At 43.6% G+C, this 19,776-nt stretch overlaps 1 protein-coding gene across 3 annotated transcripts in view; it reads left to right on the forward strand.

The window, feature by feature from the left end:
• Window positions 1-19,776, forward strand: part of NPEPPS (aminopeptidase puromycin sensitive) — a 41,754-nt gene that overhangs the window by 16,376 nt on the left and 5,602 nt on the right. For all 3 annotated transcript variants that reach the window (XM_051794830.1, XM_051794831.1, XM_051794832.1), the window contains exons 4-22: window positions 489-610; window positions 1,419-1,526; window positions 3,200-3,400; window positions 4,612-4,708; window positions 4,816-4,849; window positions 6,164-6,278; window positions 8,480-8,644; window positions 9,315-9,419; window positions 9,712-9,772; window positions 10,555-10,664; window positions 11,216-11,279; window positions 11,849-11,988; window positions 14,025-14,159; window positions 16,599-16,818; window positions 17,772-17,914; window positions 18,325-18,381; window positions 18,799-18,906; window positions 19,336-19,491; window positions 19,590-19,637. In XM_051794830.1, coding sequence (XP_051650790.1) covers window positions 489-610; window positions 1,419-1,526; window positions 3,200-3,400; window positions 4,612-4,708; window positions 4,816-4,849; window positions 6,164-6,278; window positions 8,480-8,644; window positions 9,315-9,419; window positions 9,712-9,772; window positions 10,555-10,664; window positions 11,216-11,279; window positions 11,849-11,988; window positions 14,025-14,159; window positions 16,599-16,818; window positions 17,772-17,914; window positions 18,325-18,381; window positions 18,799-18,906; window positions 19,336-19,491; window positions 19,590-19,637 — 2,189 coding nt within the window. The remainder of the gene's footprint in view (window positions 1-488; window positions 611-1,418; window positions 1,527-3,199; window positions 3,401-4,611; window positions 4,709-4,815; window positions 4,850-6,163; window positions 6,279-8,479; window positions 8,645-9,314; window positions 9,420-9,711; window positions 9,773-10,554; window positions 10,665-11,215; window positions 11,280-11,848; window positions 11,989-14,024; window positions 14,160-16,598; window positions 16,819-17,771; window positions 17,915-18,324; window positions 18,382-18,798; window positions 18,907-19,335; window positions 19,492-19,589; window positions 19,638-19,776) is intronic.

Raw genomic sequence — 19,776 nt, forward strand, 5'->3', positions numbered from 1 at the left:
TTTGGTTCTATGGGATCTTGGCTGCTGCTCTGGGCAGGCTCAGGTTTCCCCTTTTGCACTGAGACATCAAGGGCAGAATAAATCCTGAGACTAATTGACTTATGAGCTTGAGCACTGCCACAGCTCCATCTTGGCTTTGTAGTGGATTCCACAGGATGCCGTTATTGCTTATATCCTATATTTGTGCCAACTTTAAAGTGAGGATTAGAGGATCAGACTTTGGGAATGGCTTAAGGTTGGTCTCTCCTGGTTGTGCTTTCTGCTTAGAAGGTGAGACTGAGCCCTGCAGCAGCCTCTGGTAGCAATCCTAAAAATCTGTGGGGAGCCTGGCTTTGCTCTCCTGGAGTTTATCTGGGGAGAGTGGAGGGTTTGTGGGGGGCTGGCACGGGAGGGACGGAGAGGAGCCGAAGGGGCCTGGTGGTCCAGACCAAATCCATGCTCTGTTTGGCACAATCCAGTAACAGCCCCCCCCTCTGTTTGTGTTGCAGGGACAGGGACACTAAAGATAGACTTTGTAGGGGAGCTGAATGATAAAATGAAAGGTTTTTACCGGAGTAAATACACCACCCCCACCGGAGACACCCGCTACGCTGCTGTCACTCAGTTCGAGGTACGGGCTGCACTGCTGCTTTCAGGGGGGATTTATGCTTGGAAGAGGCAAAGGCACAGTTTTCCTGCCTTTATCTCTCCCCTCTGGGTGAATTTCATTATTTTTTACTCAAATTTAAACAGCCTTTACGCTGCGGCCTCGGGGTCAGGAAATTGGGGCTGTGCCAATCCCCCAGGCAGGGCTGGTGCTGCTGTGGGATGCATCCCAGCCATGCAGGAACTGCAGTGCTCAGGAACATCTCATGATTTAGACATGCTCAGATACCTCTTGAAACCTCCTTTTGTGAAGCACTTTAATCTTTCTTTAACGGGGCTGCTGTGTTTTATCTCCCCGACATCCCAAACGTGAGCCACGGCCCGGCCCTGTTATGTAAAACCCCACCAAAATGGCAGGATTTGACTCCAGATTGCAATTCCAGAGTGATCCTCCTGCTTACATAAAGCAGGCAGCCCTTCCCTGCCAGGGGCAGAGGGTTTTTTGGGAGCGGGCTGATGGAATATAAATAGGTGGTCGTGTGTGCAGGGCCTGTGAACGCCTGGGTGCCCTCTGTGCTTTCACATGACTGAGCTTTGCTCCTCTCATGACTCTGCTAAATTTCCCTCAGACTGTACAATTCCATCAGAGCACAGAGGCCTTTTCAACTGCTTTTATTTTTTCAAGCCGAGGGTGAAATAAGAATAAAATGCTCTGATGCAGAGAGGTCAAGAGTGTCTGTGATTCACCCACTTCTTGCCCCAAAATAAGCTGAATTTGTGTGTTTTGCTGCCACAATCTCCTGTGATTTATTTATTTAATGCTCTTTTTTCAGGCTACTGATGCTCGCAGAGCTTTCCCTTGCTGGGATGAACCTGCTATTAAGGCAACATTTGATATTTCTTTGGTGGTTCCTAAAGACAGAGTAGCTTTGTCAAATATGGTGAGTCCTTGATGTGCAAATAAACAGTGTTTTAAATAAAGCTGTGATAACACCAGCTGCTTAATTGATAATTAATAATGTGTCTTGGTAACAGAATTAGGAATACAGGCTGCCTTGCTATTGCTAAGGAGCAATAAATGCAGAGAGCTTTGAAACAAAGTGGTATTTGATGTCAGGTGCACAAAACCTGAACAGGTTGGACAAACCTGGTGGTTTAAAAAAAAAAATATATAATAAATAGTGGTAAGTATATATAATATGTGTAAAATATATAAAAATATATTAAATATATATAAAAATAATAAATATAAATAATATATATGTAATAAATAATAAATCTTGGCATATGTCAAGCCACGTGCTGGTTGATTAAGAGTGGCTGGGGAAAAGTCCTTTGTGTGTTACCCAGAAGCACTTGAGATAAATCAGAGAGTTTCCTGCTCTGGAGAATTTCTGTCCAGGACTGGGATGAAATGTGGAAGCAGAAGTACCTCTGTCACAAAATGGGCATTTTTAGTTTGCTGCCTGCACATATTTTTAGATGATGTTGCTGGAGAAGAGTCAGTTTAAAAATAGACTTTATTTTTTTTTTTTTTATTCCTAACGTTGAGAGTTACCTGTAAAGTCTGGCCTGGCCTTGACCACGTGGTTCCTGTTTCAAGTGAAAGTTTCTGTTTCAAGGGAAGGTTTGTGTTTCAAGCAAAAGCTGGAGCCTCCCTAGGATGGGAGCAGTGCTGGTTTTGAAGGACAGATGCTTTGGAAATAATGGAATACAACTTATAACTTGACAAGAAGCTGAATGTGAGCCAGAGTGTGCCCAGGGGGACAAGAAGGCCAATGGATCCTGGCCTGGCTCAGGAACAGGGTGGCCAACAGGTCCAGGGAAGTGATTCTGCCCCTGGACTCAGCACTGGTGAGGCCACCCCTGGAGTGCTGTGTCCAGCTCTGGGCCCTCAGCTCAGGAAGGACATGGAGGGGCTGGAGCAGGTCCAGAGGAGAGCAACGAGGCTGGGGAAGGGACTGGAGCACAAGTGCTGTGAGGAGAGGCTGAGGGAGCTGGGGGGGCTCAGCCTGGAGAAGAGGAGGCTCAGGGGAGACCTCCTCACTCTCTGCAACTCCCTGCCAGGAGGGGGGAGCCAGGGGGGGGTTGGTCTCTTTTCCCATCAGCAAGACAAGAGGGCTGGGTCTGCAGCTGTGCCAGGGGAGGTTTAGGTTGGAGATTAGAAAGAATTTCTTTGCAGAGAGGGTGCTCAGCCACTGGAATGGGCTGCCCAGGGAGGGGGTGGATTCTCCATCCCTGGAGGTGTTTAAGGACAGACTGGATGTGGCATCAGTGCCATGGGCTGGGAACCACAGCGGGGTTGGATCAAGGGTTGGACTGGATGATCTCGGAGGTCCTTTCCAACCCAGCTGATTCTGTGATTCTCTGATATCTTGTATGTTTTTACAATATACAATATCTCCAGGTTGGACAGGGCATTTTAATAACTGCAGAACCACGCCGTGGCCTGGACTTTAAACCTTAACCCCCTTCCATCTTCCCTGCGTGACTCACGAGGATGGAACAACGTTGCGTAATCCCGGTTTCGCTTCCCCCAAAAAAGACTTGACGGCTCTCCCTCTGTCCCTCTGTCCCTCTGTCCCTCTGTCCCTCTGTCCCTCTGCCCCCCCAGAACGTGGTGGACAGGAAGCCCTACCCGGACGACGAGAACCTGGTGGAGGTGAAGTTCGCCAGGACCCCCGTGATGTCCACGTACCTGGTGGCCTTCGTGGTGGGCGAGTACGACTTCGTGGAGGCGCGATCCCAGGACGGGGTCCTGGTCCGGGTCTACACCCCCGTGGGCAAAGCGGAGCAAGGAAAGTTTGCCTTGGAGGTAAATGAGCTCAGAGGGGCCTGGGGTCCAGGAGGGATCCCTGGACACGCCTCTGCTCTGGTCACTCTGCTCTGTCGCCCAAATCCGTGGGGTTTGTGGGTGATTTTAGTGGCTCGAAGAGGCTGAGCTCCATATTAACCAGAATTTCAGCTGTGGGCAAACCAGTGTCTGCAGTGACCAAACCACGGGGTTTGGCTCAGTTCTGATTTGCTTTTATGGCTTAAAGAGTTTGAGTTTGATATCAAACAGAATTTCAGTTGTGGACCAATGTCTGCCGTGACCAAAACATGGGGTTTGACTCAGTTCTGATTTGCTTTAATGGCTTAAAGAGTTTGATATCAAACAGAATTTCAGTTGTGGACCAATGTCTACAGTGACCAAAACATGGGTTTTGACTCAGTTCTGATTTGCTTTTATGTGCACAAAACCTGAACAGGTTGGACAAACCTGGTGGTTTAAAAAAATGTATGTATAATAAATAGTGATAAGTGTATATGATATGTGTAAAATATATAAAAATAATAAATATAAATAATATATGTAATAAATCTTGGCATATGTCAAGCCACGTGCTGGTTGATTAAGAGTGATTAAGAGCTTGAGTTTGATATCAAACAGAATTTCAGTTGTTGACCAATATCTATAATGACCAAAACGTGGGTTTTACTCAGTTCTGATTTGCTTTTTAAAAAAAACTTGAGTTTGATATTAAAGAGAAGTTCAACTGTGGTCAAACCAACGTCTGTAATGACCAAAACATGAGGTTTTAACTCGGTTCTGATTTGCTTTGGTGGCTCAAAAAGACTGAGCTCGTTAAAGAGAATTTCAGTTGTGCACTAAAGCAACGACCAAAACAGGTGGGTTAACTCAGCTGAGTCAGTTCTGATTTGCTGATTCTCTGATTAAAGTTCTGATTTGAGGTTCTGACGAAATTCTGATGAAATTCTGATTTCTGCTGAAGTTCTGATTTGCTGATTTCTGGTGAAGTTCTGGTTCTCTGACCTCGACTTGGGCCCGAAGATGATGAGAAGTCCTGGAGGGTGGAGACAGCCTGGGAGAAAGCAGGGATGGGGAGTCTTCCAAACCATTGTGCTCTGGGAGTGGGGCTGCTGGAAGAAATCTTTGTGCTGCTTTCTTAGTTTCAATCATGAATTCTCCAAGTTTTCCCCAGTTCCAAGTTAACAGGACATTTCTCCTCTTATTTCTTACAGGTTGCTGCTAAAACTCTGCCTTTTTATAAGGACTACTTCAATGTTCCTTACCCTCTTCCTAAAATTGATCTCATAGCTATTGCAGACTTTGCTGCTGGTAAAGTAACTCACTTTATTGATGAACTGTATTTAATTTGAATTTTAAACGTTTAGGAAGAGGTGTGTGTATCAATATCAATAAACCTTTGTATTTATTTTATAAAGGTGCCATGGAGAACTGGGGCCTTGTTACTTATAGGTATGCTGTTAAAATACTGTCTTTCCCCCTCTTTGTTCACTAATTCTTGGAATAACTGGATTAGCTTTAGGGAGCTGTAATTACTGGGTGTCATCCCAAATGAGACAGAGTAAATACCTTCAGTTCTTGCTTCAGTTTGGATAATTGTGGTGGCGTTGAACAGCTTAGGAAGGCAAAACATCAGCTCTTGCAGGTGCTGTCCAAGGGTGTGAGGTTTTTAAGTGTCTGGCAGCACTGCCTGTTCTGCAGGAAAACTTTCCTGGCCCCTTTTTTTTCCCCCTGTAAAAAACTCACTGGCACAGCTGGAAGAGTTTCTCCTTTTACCTCGTGGGCAAGTTGGTAAATTTAACACCCACAGAGTAACCGTGTGGAGATGAGCAAATCAAAAACATTAACTCGCCTTTCTTTTCAGTTTGATTTTTTTCTTTTCCCCTCCTTCTGATCAAGTACTTTTGGCTTGACATCATTCCATTGTCCATGCTCGTTGTCCCAACGATTTCCCTGCATTTTGAAACAACCTGTAAGCCCTGGACCCGAAATCCTGAAATGGTTTCAATTCCTTCTGCTCGAGCTTTTGATTTGGCCTCAAAAAATGGACCCAGAAATTCGAACCCAGGTCTCAAATCTGTTTGTCTTCTCATTGCAATTCTGATGAAATCTGATATTTTACTCCCTGTGGAAAAGAAAAATACGTGTATTTATCCTGGATGAGGGGAATTTTTGGAAGCTTAACGGTGCTGTTCATTTTCCCCCCCTTATGCTGAGTTTGGGTTGGCTCCATCCCTTTGGGAGGCACCAGCTGAGGTGCTTTCCCTGGAATTACAGCATTCCAGGGGTTTTTAAGAGACCCCCCAAAGCCTTGCTGGGGGCTAGGGGAAGGTTTGTGCCTGGCTCAGGGAGCACAAGTGGAGAAACTTGTGTAAGACATCTTGGAAGAGCCAGAATTCCTTTGGGAATGAGGGAGGCAGGGCAGACGTGCTGTGCATCCCTCCTGCAGTTGAGGTTCTTAGGTTATGTAGGCGAGCTGGCTGATAAATAAAGGATGAACTTTTACTCCTGCCTGGCTTTTTCCACTTGTCTTCTTGCATGCCATAAGGAATTCCTGCTCCAAAGCATTCCAAAAGCTGTGGAACTTCCCAAATGTCTACGCTGAAGTAGCTTTTGGGTTTGGTTTTTTTTTTTATTATTATTATTTTTTCAGTCGTGCTGATCACTTTTTAGCTTATTTAGGTGATTTAACCTGCTTTTGACTGTGTTTTTTCCCCCTGGGCTCATCCACCCCCTGGCTCAGTTCTCCCTCTCTCTCCCCCACAGGGAGACAGCTCTGCTCATTGACCCCAAAAATTCCTGTTCTTCATCTCGCCAGTGGGTTGCTCTGGTTGTGGGACATGAACTGGCTCATCAGTGGTTTGGAAACCTTGTGACCATGGTATGTAACAGCTACAAATCCTGTGGAACAGCTACAAATCCTCCATGCCCAAATGTGCTTGAGTGCCCCCAAACAGCAGCTGGGCGTCTTTAAATAATTAAATGTCATATTTAAGCCGTGCTTTATTCCCACTTTGTTCTTTACATTCCTAGGTCTTTTCCAGGTGAATTAATCTGGAGTTGTTTGGGTGTGGCCCTTGTTAGAATTTAGCAATATTCCAGTGTTTTCCTTTCAGCTGGGAATGATCCACCTGTCAGGCTTTATCCCAAGCAGTCCCAGCTCATTCCAAATCCTTGCAGCTGAAAAGTTCCTCAGTAGTAACTCCTGTGAATTCCTTGGGATAAATGTGGAGCAAATGCCCAGATGGTTTGGAATTTAACTCATTTTAGTGGGAATAAAACCACGTGGGAGGCAGCAAGAGTGAAAACCTGTAAAGAAATTCCATTTAGTGCTCAAACCAACCCTGGACCTGTCAGAGCTTCTGCTGGGAACAAATGGCTCCAGCTCCCCCTGGGAATTGGATTTGACATTCCTGTTCCAATCCCTGCTGGAATCCAAATATTTCGCAGGTTCTGAAGTTCTTTTTTAGTAAGAAATTGGTGTTTGGTGAAAAAAAAATGATTTTGAGCCCTAAATCTTCACTCTTTAAACTGTAAGTGAATGGAGGGGGAAACAAACCCAGCGTAAATATGAATTTTAGTATTAATTTTAATGTTAATTAAACCAAAAAAGCAGAGTTTGGGAGACTTTTCTCCAGGGCCATGGAGGCAGTTCTGCCTGTGGCAGCTTCCATGTGAGAGCAGCACAGTGTTTGCAGGGAAAAGCAGTAGTGAAGTGGTGTATTTTTAGCTGTCAGTGGAGTTGAACAGCTGGAAGCAGGGAGAGCCAGCATCCTGTGACAGCCTGTGGGATGCCAGGAAATGCTCACACTCCATTAGTGACCACAAACCTGTTGAGAACTGGGGACAAAAAGGGCTGAGAAAGTTCACAAAACCCTCTAAAACATACATTAAATCAGCTTTTTCTTTTCCTTTTGAAGCTCTAGCTCTTCCCAAAATTTCCTTTAAGAGCTTTTTCTTGTTGGTTATTATCTTCTGTGATGCAGCTCTGCCATAGGAAAAGGCATTCCAGTGTTAGATAATTCCAAGAAAATCAACTTTCCCTCCTCTCTAATGAGGGGAATGGAGGAGAAAACCTCAGTGGCATCTCTGCTTTGCTTTGCCACTTCTGGCCTGCACAATATCCCAATTTTTCTGATAAATAAGAAGAACTCCAGGTGTGTGAAGAATTCCTGGGTATGCTGGAGCCTTGTCTGGGAAAAACAGGTGCACCAGAGATGTAAAAGAAAATTGGGTGGCCTTCACTCCAAAAATAAAGCAGTGGAGTTTGTCACAGCTTTCCCTGTGGAAACTCCACCCTCCCAGGGGGCAGTGGTTCATTCAGAGGAGAAGCAGGAGGTTTTTGGGACTGGATCCTGTCCAGCTCCTTGTGCTGAGGGAGCAGTGGCACTCAGAGTTACCCACCCCTTTTGCATTTAAAATGGGTGGTTAAAGCATGGAAAAGGGTCTTTCCTTCCTCAGTATCCATAGCCTTTTTCCTTACCTTTTCTACTTCACTTTAATATTAAATACTAATACTAAATACTAATATTCAAGTGAAAGGCAGAATTTTAAAATGTCACTGTCACATTCTTACCTTTAAAAAAACAAATCCTGCTTTTGGCTGGTGAGGATCAACTTTTGAACTGCTCACCAGGCTTCAGGTTTCCATAATTCAGGATATTTCTCGAGATTCCAGGTTTTCCTCCTTAATGTAAGGAAAAAAAACCAAACCAACAAACCCCAAACCAACTCTCTGTCCCACAATTTGGGGAAGAAAGACCCCGTTGTGTCCCCGCAGCTTTGCTGCCTCACGGACCTGCAGCTTCGCCTGGCGCTGGGTTTTCCCTAATCCAGGCTGTTCCACAGCTCTGCTCTGACCTCTAGTCCAGGCTCTGGGAATTTCTCCTCCATGTAAAGTTCCTAAAACCTAAGGGGAAGGCAATTTTTGGGTGCTGGTGGCTCTACTTGCCCCGCTGATTCTTCAGAGAGGTGAATTCGTGCTCACAAGTGACACCTCTCTGCTCTGCACTAAGTTAACCCTGCAAACCTAAATTTTTTTTGCTGCTTAATGGAATTTTGGCCTTTCCTTTGCCTTCCCAGGAATGGTGGACCCACCTGTGGCTGAATGAGGGCTTTGCCTCGTGGATTGAGTACCTGTGTGTGGATCACTGCTTCCCAGAGTACGACATCTGGACCCAGTTTGTCTCTGCTGACTACACACGGGCCCAGGAGCTCGATGCCTTAGACAACAGCCACCCCATTGAAGTGAGTCCTGCTTCCCCTCCTGCCTGTCTTCCTGGTTTTTATTAGCCCCAGGGCAAGATTGTTTCCTGGTAATTAAAAAGGGAAGTTTGTAGTCATTCCTGCCACAGAGGGAAAGCTGGAGTTGTGGTTACACCAAGGGGATTTCCCTCTGCTTCCCTCTGCTTCCCTCTATTTCCCTCTATTTCCCTCTGCTTCCCTCTGCTTCCCTCTGCTTCCCAAAGAAAACTCCCTTGTAATTCCCAGAGATGGAGTGTTCTGATGGCCCAAGAAGTGCTTGATGGAATAAATGCTGGGAAACGACCTTGCTTTGTGCAGCAGGTCACTGTAGAGGGATTTACTCCCTGTGTGGTGTTCACTGTCCCTGGGTTGAACAATTTCCCCTGGTTTTATCACTTTGGGACAAGTGTTGAACCAAAAGATTGAAGGAAGAACCCCAAATCTATTAGATTTAACACCAAAACCTAACTCAAAGTGTGTTTAACTTCTAAACCCAGCCATACCTGAGTAAGTTTAATTAGCTGGGTGCAGAGATCCCCTGAGACAACCCAGTGCTGGGTGTGCACGTGCCTTCTTTGGGAGAAAAGTCACCTCCCAAACTCTACAACAACCAAAATCCAGCCTTCTGGCAGCTGAAATCCCTCTCATGGGAGTTCTCTCCTGTCTCCCCCAGGTCAGTGTGGGCCATCCCTCCGAGGTGGATGAAATATTTGATGCCATTTCCTACAGCAAGGGAGCCTCCGTGATCCGGATGCTGCACGACTACATCGGGGATGAGGTGAAGGGATGGGGCTGCAAAAGCCACCTGGGCCTTTTCAGATCTTTTTTTTTTTTTGCAGTTAAAACCAGTGATTTTTAACAAAAAAAAAAAAAATTTGAATCTGTGCATTCCATGTTTGGAAAAATTCTCCCAGTGTATCCGGGCTCTGTTGGGATTAACCCGGGAGAAATGGGATAATGGGGAATACAGCAGGAATTGTAGCACTGGTTGTAATTGTCCCTGGCTGATTCCTGGGTGTAAGGGTGGCACGGAGGGAGGTGCCCTGACATATCCCATTGTGTGTTCCCAGGATTTCAGGAAAGGCATGAATTTGTACCTGACCAAGTTCCAGCAGAAAAACGCTGCCACAGGTAACTGGGGTCACTTGGGGGGAAAAAATTGGAATTTCTGGAGTCCAGCCCTTCAGTGCTGAAGGGATGAATCCTTAAACAGCCTTTTTTTCCACCTGAGACAGCTGAAATCCCAGGAAACAACTGGCTGGTTTCCACTTTTGTGCCCCTGCCCAGCCAGGATTGAGCACCCTTAGGGATTTTCTGCCCGGGGAATGAGTGGCTGAGGTGATGTGAAAGGGCTGATTTACCCTTTACCACATTTGCACAGTCATGGAGTTTAGAAACAGAGCCTTTGCCTTGCCAAGTGAGCCTTTTGCAAGCTCCCTTTTGCAGTTATTGATCGTGTGTGTGATTAAACAGGTCAAAGTCTCGTCCAACGTTCCCCCAGCACGTTCTTTGCTTAAACCCTTTTGTGGATCAGGCAGAAATGTGCAAGTGGAACATCAGGCTCTGGCAGCCCGTGGTGTTTGCTCAGCAATTTTGACATAATATGTAAAAAAAACTAAAGGGAAAGATGGCACTATTTGAATATTTAATGTTATTTTTAAGGTATTTTTTCACAGTGTGTGAAATTGCTGTATTTTTTGGTAGTAGAGAAGCTGTTCTTCCCCTCTCTCCCCCATGAGTGGCTTAAACTATTTCCTTTTTCTTGCCTCTCCTCTGTTACAATTCAATAAAAACACAACCCAAAGCATAAAGACAAACTGGAGTAAGAGCCCACCTTCCCCTATCATGTCCTTATAAATATATCTGGCCACACTCAGACTCTGGGAGTGCTGAGTCAGACTTTTCTCCTGCAGAGGATCTCTGGGAAAGCCTGGAAAAAGCCAGTGGCAAACCCATTGCTGCTGTGATGAACACGTGGACCAAACAAATGGGATTCCCACTCATTTACGTGGAAGCTGAGCAGGTAAATCCAACCTTTGGGGTCACCTCGGAGCTGCAGCTCTGCCCTGAGCTGTGCTTTAGGATCAGCTTTGGGGCATCCCCTGATCCAGGGCAGGGGTTGCTCTGTGTGCTGACAGCTCTGGTTCTGAGGGGAGGGAGGCACAGCTCCCTGCAGGAATCTGCTGCAAATCCCTGTGGAGTTATCCCAGGCTCTCCCTGCATCCCTGCAGTTTGCTGACGTTGGAGTTTGCTCTGTGTGTGTGAAACGTGTGCTGGGGGAGGGAGGCTCTGGCTTAGCTCCCCCTGCTTCTCATTCCACCTCAATTATGCTTATTCCACAAGATTGCAGGGAGAGGGAGGATCACTGGGAGCAAACTCAGCTGGGAATCAGGGCATGTGTGTTCTGACAGGAGGAGGGATTTGTGCTTTGGGATGAACCCTCAGGTGGATCCTTCTGGAGGAGGAGGAAACAAGTTACCCCGTTAAGCAGAGGGCACACACAGTGGTAACAGCAGCTGACATCAGGGGCTCTAAAAATTCCTTTCTCTCTTTTTCCTCCCTTTTTGTCTTCAGCAAGAAGATGACAGAGTGTTGAAGTTAGTGCAGAAGAAGTTCTGTGCCAGTGGACCATATACTGGTAAGATGAGCAGGAACAGGGTAACCCTTGCTGCTCGTGCAGTGGCAGCAATTTTGGGAGGTGGAACAGCCCCAGGGCAGAGCAGGGCAGTGCCCTGAGTAATTCCCACCCTGGATCCGGGTGGGAAAACGTGAGGAATTTGAAGGTTGAAGCTCTCACACGTGTGGCTCCCTGTCCTTGCATGGAGAGCAGGATTCCTCTGCACTCCCTGGCTCCCTGTTCCTTCAGGAATGTCCAGTTTGGGGCCAGTCCTGCATCTGAGGAGCTCTGGAAGCAGCTGGTTTGGAGTGGGGGCTGCAATAAAAACCCCTCATGTGGGACCCACCTCTGATTCCACCACAGATCCCACCCCTCTTCCATGCTTATATAAATTAAAAATGTCTGCCTTCAAAGGTGATTTAAACATTCTTGGCTTTTAACTCTAAAACTGTCATTCCCCTTCAGTTTTCAGTTTTGTGCCTCTGTTCCATTTAATTTGAAGCAGCCAGTGCAGAACCTGTTTGAACACCTTGTTACTCAGTGCTGTGTTTTTCCTCAGACCTTCCTTTCCACCCTTTTTCTCCTTCCAGGGGAGGATTTCCCCATGTGGATGGTGCCCATAAGTATTTGCACAAGTGATGACCCCACCTGTGCCAAAATGCAGATCCTGATGGACAAACCAGAGCTCACTGTGGTTTTGAAAGACACCAAACCAGAGCAGTGGGTGAAGGTGAGTCCTCAGCAGGGAGAACACGGCTGGGGATGGGTTTGGAGCCACTGGAATGTTCCCTTGCCTTTCATTTTCCTCTTTTTTTTTTTAAAATCTATTCCTTCCCCTTGGAATCTTGTGTTTCTTCTGTGCTGCTGTTGGATTTTGGCTCCTCTCTGGACACTTCCTTAGTGGAGCCCTTTTCCCTTCCAAAACTACTCCAGACAATGTAAACTGGGACTTTTGAGGAATCCAATTAGAGGCAGCTTTGGAGTGGAAGATGTGGTGGCTTTTTTAGTCTCCCAGGGCAACCAGAGTTTAGTTCAAGTCCATCCTGAGCAAAAATAATCCTGTTTATCTTTCATTAGTGGGAAGGATTTCTGGTGGCCACTGCCAGACAAATGTGCATGGGAAAAAAAAGCCACTGCTGAGCTCTGCTGCAGCCAAAGGGAGTCTGAGAACTGGGAGAGGGTTTAAAAACTGGGAGAGGGTTAAAAACTGGGAGGGAATTTAAAAACAGGAAATTTAAAACTGGGAGGGAATTTAAAAATTGGGAGGGAATTTAAAAACTGAGGGAATTTAAAACTGGGAGGGAATTTAAAAATTGGGAGGGAATTTAAAAATTGGGAGGGAATTTAAAACTGGGAGAGGGTTTAAAAACTGGGAGGGAATTTAAAAATTGGAAGGGAATTTAAAAACTGGGAGAGGGTTTAAAAACTGGGAGAGGGCTTTAAAACTGGGAGGGAATTTGAAAACAGGGAATTTAAAAACTGAGAGGAAATTTAAAACTGGGAGGGAGTTTAAAAACTGGGAGAGGGTTTAAAAACTGGGAGGGAATTTAAAAACTGGGAGGGAATTTGAAAACTGGGAGAGGGTTTAAAAACTAAGAGCTTAAAAACTGAGAGAATTTAAAAACTATGAGTTTAAAAACAGAGAGAATTTAAAAACTTAGAGAGAATTTAAAAACCGAGAGAGAATTAAAAACCAGAAAGGCAGCAGTGGTTGGGCCCCTTGTTGGAGGAGCTGCTGGGGGAGCTCCCTCTCCTCTCCTCTCCTCTCCTCTCCTCTCCTCTCCTCTCCTCTCCTCTCCTCTCCTCTCCTCTCCTCTCCTCTCCTCTCCTCTCCTCTCCTCTCCTCTCCTCTCCTCTCCTCTCCTCTCCTCTCCTCTCCTCTCCTCTCCTCTCCTCTCCTCTCCTCTCCTCTCCGACCCTCTCCTCTCCGACCCTCTCCTCTCCTCTCCGACCCTCTCCTCTCCTCTCCGACCCTCTCCTCTCCTCTCCGACCCTCTCCTCTCCTCTCCGACCCTCTCCTCTCCTCTCCGACCCTCTCCGACCCTCTCCGACCCTCTCCGACCCTCTCCGACCCTCTCCGACCCTCTCCTCTCCTCTCCTCTCCGACCCTCTCCTCTCCGACCCTCTCCTCTCCGACCCTCTCCTCTCCGACCCTCTCCTCTCCTCTCCTCTCCTCTCCTCTCCTCTCCTCTCCTCTCCTCTCCTCTCCTCTCCTCTCCGACCCTCTCCGACCCTCTCCGACCCTCTCCGACCCTCTCCGACCCTCTCCGACCCTCTCCGACCCTCTCCGACCCTCTCCGACCCTCTCCGACCCTCTCCGACCCTCTCCTCTCCGACCCTCTCCGACCCTCTCCGACCCTCTCCTCTCCTCTCCTCTCCTCTCCTCTCCTCTCCTCTCCTCTCCTCTCCTCTCCTCTCCTCTCCTCTCCTCTCCTCTCCTCTCCTCTCCTCTCCTCTCCTCTCCGACCCTCTCCGACCCTCTCCGACCCTCTCCGACCCTCTCCGACCCTCTCCGACCCTCTCCGACCCTCTCCTCTCCTCTCCCTGTCCTCTCCCTGTCCTCTCCCTGTCCTTTTCTCCTTGTAAATCTTGATTTTTTTTCCCCTCACTTCTCGTGCTTTTATCTTTTAATTTAAATTACAACAATTCACTCCCCTGCCCTGCAAAGCCTGGAGATGTTCCCCCTGGTCCAAACCATTACAAAAACCCAAAAAGCATCCTCTGCTGTGTTCCCTGGTGTAACGTGGGGCTGTTTGGTCCTTGCAGCTGAACCTGGGCACGGTGGGGTTTTTCCGCACGCAGTACAGCCCCGACATGCTGGAGGCTCTGATCCCGGCCATCCAGGACCTCTCCCTGCCCCCTGTGGACAGGCTGGGCCTGCAGAACGACCTCTTCTCTCTGGTGAGTGAGGAAAGCTCCAGAAACTGGGGGGTGAAGGCAGTTTTACAGGCAAAATGCCTTTGGGGTGGCTGCATGGGATTAATTTTATTTATTGTTAGTGTCGTTATTTATTGTCAATTATTTATTATCCATATTATTTGTTATCAATTATTTATTATCAATTATTTATTATCCATATTATTTGTTATCAAAATTATTTGTTATCCATATTATTTGTTATCCATATTATCTGTTATCAGTATTATCAATAATAAATATTATTTATTATCCATAATATTTATTATCCATGTTATTTATTATCCATATTATTTATTTTCCATATTATTTATTATCCATATTATTTATTAACCATAATATTTATTATCTATAATATTTATTATCCATAATATTTATTATCCATAATATTTATTAACCATAATATTTATTATCTATAATATTTATTATCCATAATATTTATTATCCATAATATTTATTATCCATGTTATTTATTATCCATATTATTTATTATCCATATTATTTATTATCCATATTATTTATTAACCATAATATTTATTATCTATAATATTTATTATCCATAATATTTATTATCCATAATATTTATTAACCATAATATTTATTATCTATAATATTTATTATCCATAATATTTATTATCCATAATATTTATTATCCATAATATTTATTATCCATAATATTTGTTATCCATAATATTTATTATCCATACTATTTGTTATCCATACTATTTGTTATCCATACTATTTGTTATCCATAATATTTGTTATCCATAATATTTATTATCCATACTATTTATTATCCATTTATTTATTATCAATATTATTTGTTATCCATAATATTTGTTATCCATAATATTTGTTATCCATAATATTTATTATCCATACTATTTATTATCCATTTATTTATTATCAATATTATTTGTTATCCATAATATTTGTTATCCATAATATTTGTTATCCATAATATTTGTTATCCATAGTATTTGTTATCCATAGTATTTATTATCCATAGTATTTATTATCCATAGTATTTATTATCCATAGTATTTATTATCCATAGTATTTATTATCAATATTGCTGATTTATTAGAAGTATTGCTTATTTTAAGTATTATTTATTTATTAGAAATACTGTTTATTATCAGTATTGTTTATTAGAAATATTATTTATTATCAATATCGTTTATTTATTAGAAATATTACTGTTTATGACAAATCTTTTATCATCACTAGTATTACATATTATAGATATTATTTATTATAAACATTGTTCTTTATTATAAACTTTGCTATTTATTTCTTAGAAATGTCACTGTTGATTTTTCCAGTGCCATAAATTACTGGGCTGGTCCCAAATTAACAAAAATCTGAGGGACCTGATCCCAAATTAACAAAAATCTGAGGGAGCTGATCCCAAACTGACAAAAATCTGAGGGATTTGGGATCTGGTCCCAAATTAACAAAAATTAACAAAAATCTGAATTATCTGGTTGGCTCTACCAGTAGGTGTTATTTTTCTGTGCTTGGAGCTGTTGATCTCCTGATTAATCAATTAATCCCAATTTTTGATCTCCTGCTGCTGTAACCCAATTAATCCAGATTTCCCTGGCAGTGCTGTGCTCACACCAATTCATGGGAAGCAAAAACGACTTTTTCATGCTCCCAATTTAACAAAAAAGGCAAAGATTAAATCTCTAAATCTCACCAGTGTTTGGTTAAAATCACATTTTGGTGGGTGTAAAATAATAAATAAATAAAATCATAATAAAATAAATAAAATCATAATAAAATAAATAAAATCATGATAAAATAAATAAAATCATGATAAAATAAATAAAATAATAATAAAATAAATATAATAATATAAAATAAATAAAATCATAATAAAATAAATAAAATAATATAAAATAAATAAAATAATAATAAAATAAATAAAATAATAATAATAAAATAAATAAAATAATAATAAAATAAATAAAATAATAATAATAAAATGAATAAAATAATAAAATTAATAAAATCATGATAAAATAAATAAAATAATGATAAAATAAATAAAATAATAATAAAATAAATATAACAATATACAATAAATATAATAATAATAAAATAAATAAAATCATCATAATAAAATGAATAAAATAATAATAAAATAAATAAAACCATCATAATAAAATGAATAAAACAATAATAAAATAAATAAAATAATAATAATAAAAGTAATAAAATAATAAAAGTAATAAAATGATAATAAAATAAATAAAATAATAATAAAATTAATAAAATAATAATAAAATAAATAAAATAATAAAAAAATAAATAAAATAATAAATAAGCCACAGGCAATAAGTAAATATCCAAGGAGCTCTTCAATGCCTTAATTCTGTCTGAAAATAAGATTATTCTGGGTTTTTTTCCCCCTGCCAGGCCCGAGCTGGGATCATCAGCACCGTGGAGGTTCTCAAAGTCATGGAGGCCTTTGTGAACGAGCCCAACTACACGGTGTGGAGCGACCTGAGCTGCAACCTGGGCATCCTGTCCACCCTCCTGTCCCACACCGACTTCCACGAGGACATCCAGGCCTTCGTCAGGGACGTCTTCTCCCCCATCGGGGAGAGGCTGGGCTGGGACCCCCGGCCTGGGGAGGGTGAGAACATCTGCTCTGCAGTCCTGGGGGGGCTGGGGAACTCCTGGGGGAGAAGGCAAGGTTTGGGGGGGATTCTGGGAAATTGGTGTCGGTAAGTCAAAATTATGGGGGAAATCTCTGGGAAATTCGGTGGTGGTTTGGGAAATTTTGTGTCGATAATTCGAAATTTTGGGGGAAATCTCTGTGAAATCCAGTGGTGAGTTTTGGAAATTTTGTGTTGATTATTCAAAATTTTGGAGGGGGAAATTCTGTGAAATTCAGTGGTGGTTTGGGAAATTTTGTGTCAGTAATTCAAAATTTTGGGGGGGAAATTCTGTGAAATTCAGTGGTGGGTTTGGGAAATTTTGTGTTGATAATTCAAAATTTTTGGGGGGAATCTCTTTGGAAATCTTGTGTGTCAATAATTCAAAATTTTGGGGGAAATCTCTTTGGAAATCTTGTGTGTCAAGAATTCAGAATTTTGGTGGGGGAAATCTCTGTGGAATCCAGTGGTGGTTTGGGAAATTTTGTGTCGATAATTCAAAATTTTGGGGGAATCTCTTTGGAAATCTTGTGTGTCAGGAATTCAAACTTATGGGGGAAATCTCTTTGGAAATCTTGGGTGTCAAGAATTCAAAATTATGGGGGAAAATTCTGTGAAATCCGGTGGTGGGTTTGGGAAATTTTGTGTTGATAATTCAAAATTTTTTGGGGAAAATTCTGCGAAATCCAGTGGTGGTTTGGGAAATTTTGTGTTGATAATTCAAAATTTTTTGGGGGAAATCTCTTTGGAAACCTTGTGTGCCAAGAATTCAAAATTATGGGGCTGGAATCTTCCTCTCCTTTTTGTGAAAAAAAAAATCAATGTATTCCCCACCAAAAATCAACGTATTCCTCCCAGCAGGAAGGAGAGCCCTGGGCTCCATTGTGTGTCCCAGTAATTACATTTTTTTTCCCCTCTTCCTCACTTTTAGGTCACCTAGATGCCCTTCTGAGGGGTCTGGTCTTGGGAAAACTGGGAAAAGCTGGGCACAAGGCAACGTTAGAAGAGGCCCGACGCCGGTTTAAGGACCACGTGGAAGGAAAACACATCCTGTCAGCTGACCTGAGGAGTCCTGTAGGTTACTGCACATCCTGGGGCCCCAAAACGCTGTCCCCACTCCCAAAAATAGGGAATTTCGAGGAAAAGCAGCGTGGAGGGGTGAGACCAGCTGGTTTGGGTGGAGGGGGTGGGAGCTTGGCTCAGTCCAAAGCTGGGATCAGCTCCCGAAGGAAATGGTCCTGGGGAGGGTGAAATATCCCTGGATCTGCCATCCTGGGGCTTTGCTGTGGTTGGAGTTGCCAAAATGATGCTGAGATTGAGGGGGAAAAGTGAAGGAGTTGAAGCATCTCTGCAGTCCAGCCTGAAAACACACACGGGGTCAGTGCTGGGCCTGTTCCCTGGGCTGAATTCTGACCCCAGTGTGCACAAACTGTCCCACTCCTGGCAGTTCCAAAGGCATTCCTTGGGTTTTTGCTCTGTCCTAGGTCTATGTGACGGTGTTGAAGCACGGGGACAGCTCCACTTTGGACACCATGCTGAAGGTGGGTTCCCACTCCAACCCAGACTCAACATCCCACCCCAAAGCTCCTCTGGGATGTGTTTTATCCAGGCTCAGTCCCTGCTCCCTGCCTGGTGTCAAATTGCCACCTAGTGGAGTGTCCCAGCTCTCCTTTTGGGATCCTTCCTCCCTGCTGGAGGAACACTTGACCTCCTCAACTACTTGACCTTTATATAAACAGCGATGCAAATCAGTTTATTACCGATTTAATTTGTGCTCGTGGACACGGGGTGAGTCTGTGGGGGGGGAATAACTGCAGGGTGAGTCACCAGCCAGGTCAATTTGTCACATATTGGGCTGGAAGATTAATTAGCAGCTCTGCCATACCCAGGGAGTCCATTAGGTGAGGAGTCAGCCTTTTTTATTTTGTATTTTAACACTCTTCTCTTTGGCCCTGAAGCTCCACAAGCAGGCAGACATGCAGGAGGAGAAGAACAGAATTGAACGTGTTCTCGGAGCCATCTCTCAGCCAGAACTGATTCAAAAAGTTCTCACCTTTGCACTTTCAGTAAGTTCTTGGGAAAGCTGCTGGACAGTAGGATAATCACAATAATTAAAATAATAATCCTAATATTGGGATATTCCTTCAGGGTACTGTATAACCCCTACCTTGTGGGAGTGGCAAGTGTGTTCAGAGCGCTTGGGGGTACAGCACTGTGAGGATAAAATGTGTTAAAACAGGAGAAATTATCTTCATTATTAAGTCTTTGAATTGCATCTTAAAATTCTTCTTAGGGAATTTTTTTTTTTTAATTGACAGATTAAACCTTTGAGTCGTACCTTAAAATTTTGGGGGTAAAAAAAAAAAAAAAAGCTTTTATTGCCAGCTTGAGGTGTAGAAATGCACAAGGCCAATCCAGCAGGGAAGAGCACAAAGCCAATGTTGCTGGATTTGTTGGAGCAGCGTGGAATATTCCTTGTTTTTTTCCCTCCCCAGGAAGAGGTACGTCCCCAGGACACGGTGTCGGTGATCGGAGGAGTTGCTGGAGGCAGCAAGCAGGGCAGGAAAGCTGCTTGGAAATTTGTAAGGGACAACTGGGAGGAACTTTATAACCGATACCAAGGGGGATTCTTAATATCCAGACTAATAAAGGTACGGGCAGGGCTGAGGAAGAGCCAGACCCAGACTGTCCTGTGGGAAGGGCTGGAGGCTCTCCCTTGGCTCACACTGGGTTTTTTTTTCCCCTTCAGCTCACAGTGGATGGATTTGCAAATGATAAAATGGCTGCAGAAGTGAAGGTAAGAGCCATTAATTAAAGAAGTGGTTAATTAATCTGTGACAGGCCTCGTGTGCCTGTCACTGAGGGGAGAGCCAGGAGTTTCCACGTGGATTCTGGTGCTGGGCTGAGGCTCTGCCCGGTTCTGCCTCTGAGCTGCA

The sequence above is a fragment of the Manacus candei genome, unplaced genomic scaffold (assembly GCF_025592945.1).
Source record: "Manacus candei isolate 608988 ecotype Guabito, Panama unplaced genomic scaffold, ASM2559294v1 h1tg000040l, whole genome shotgun sequence".
NCBI classification, from domain to species: domain Eukaryota; kingdom Metazoa; phylum Chordata; class Aves; order Passeriformes; family Pipridae; genus Manacus; species Manacus candei.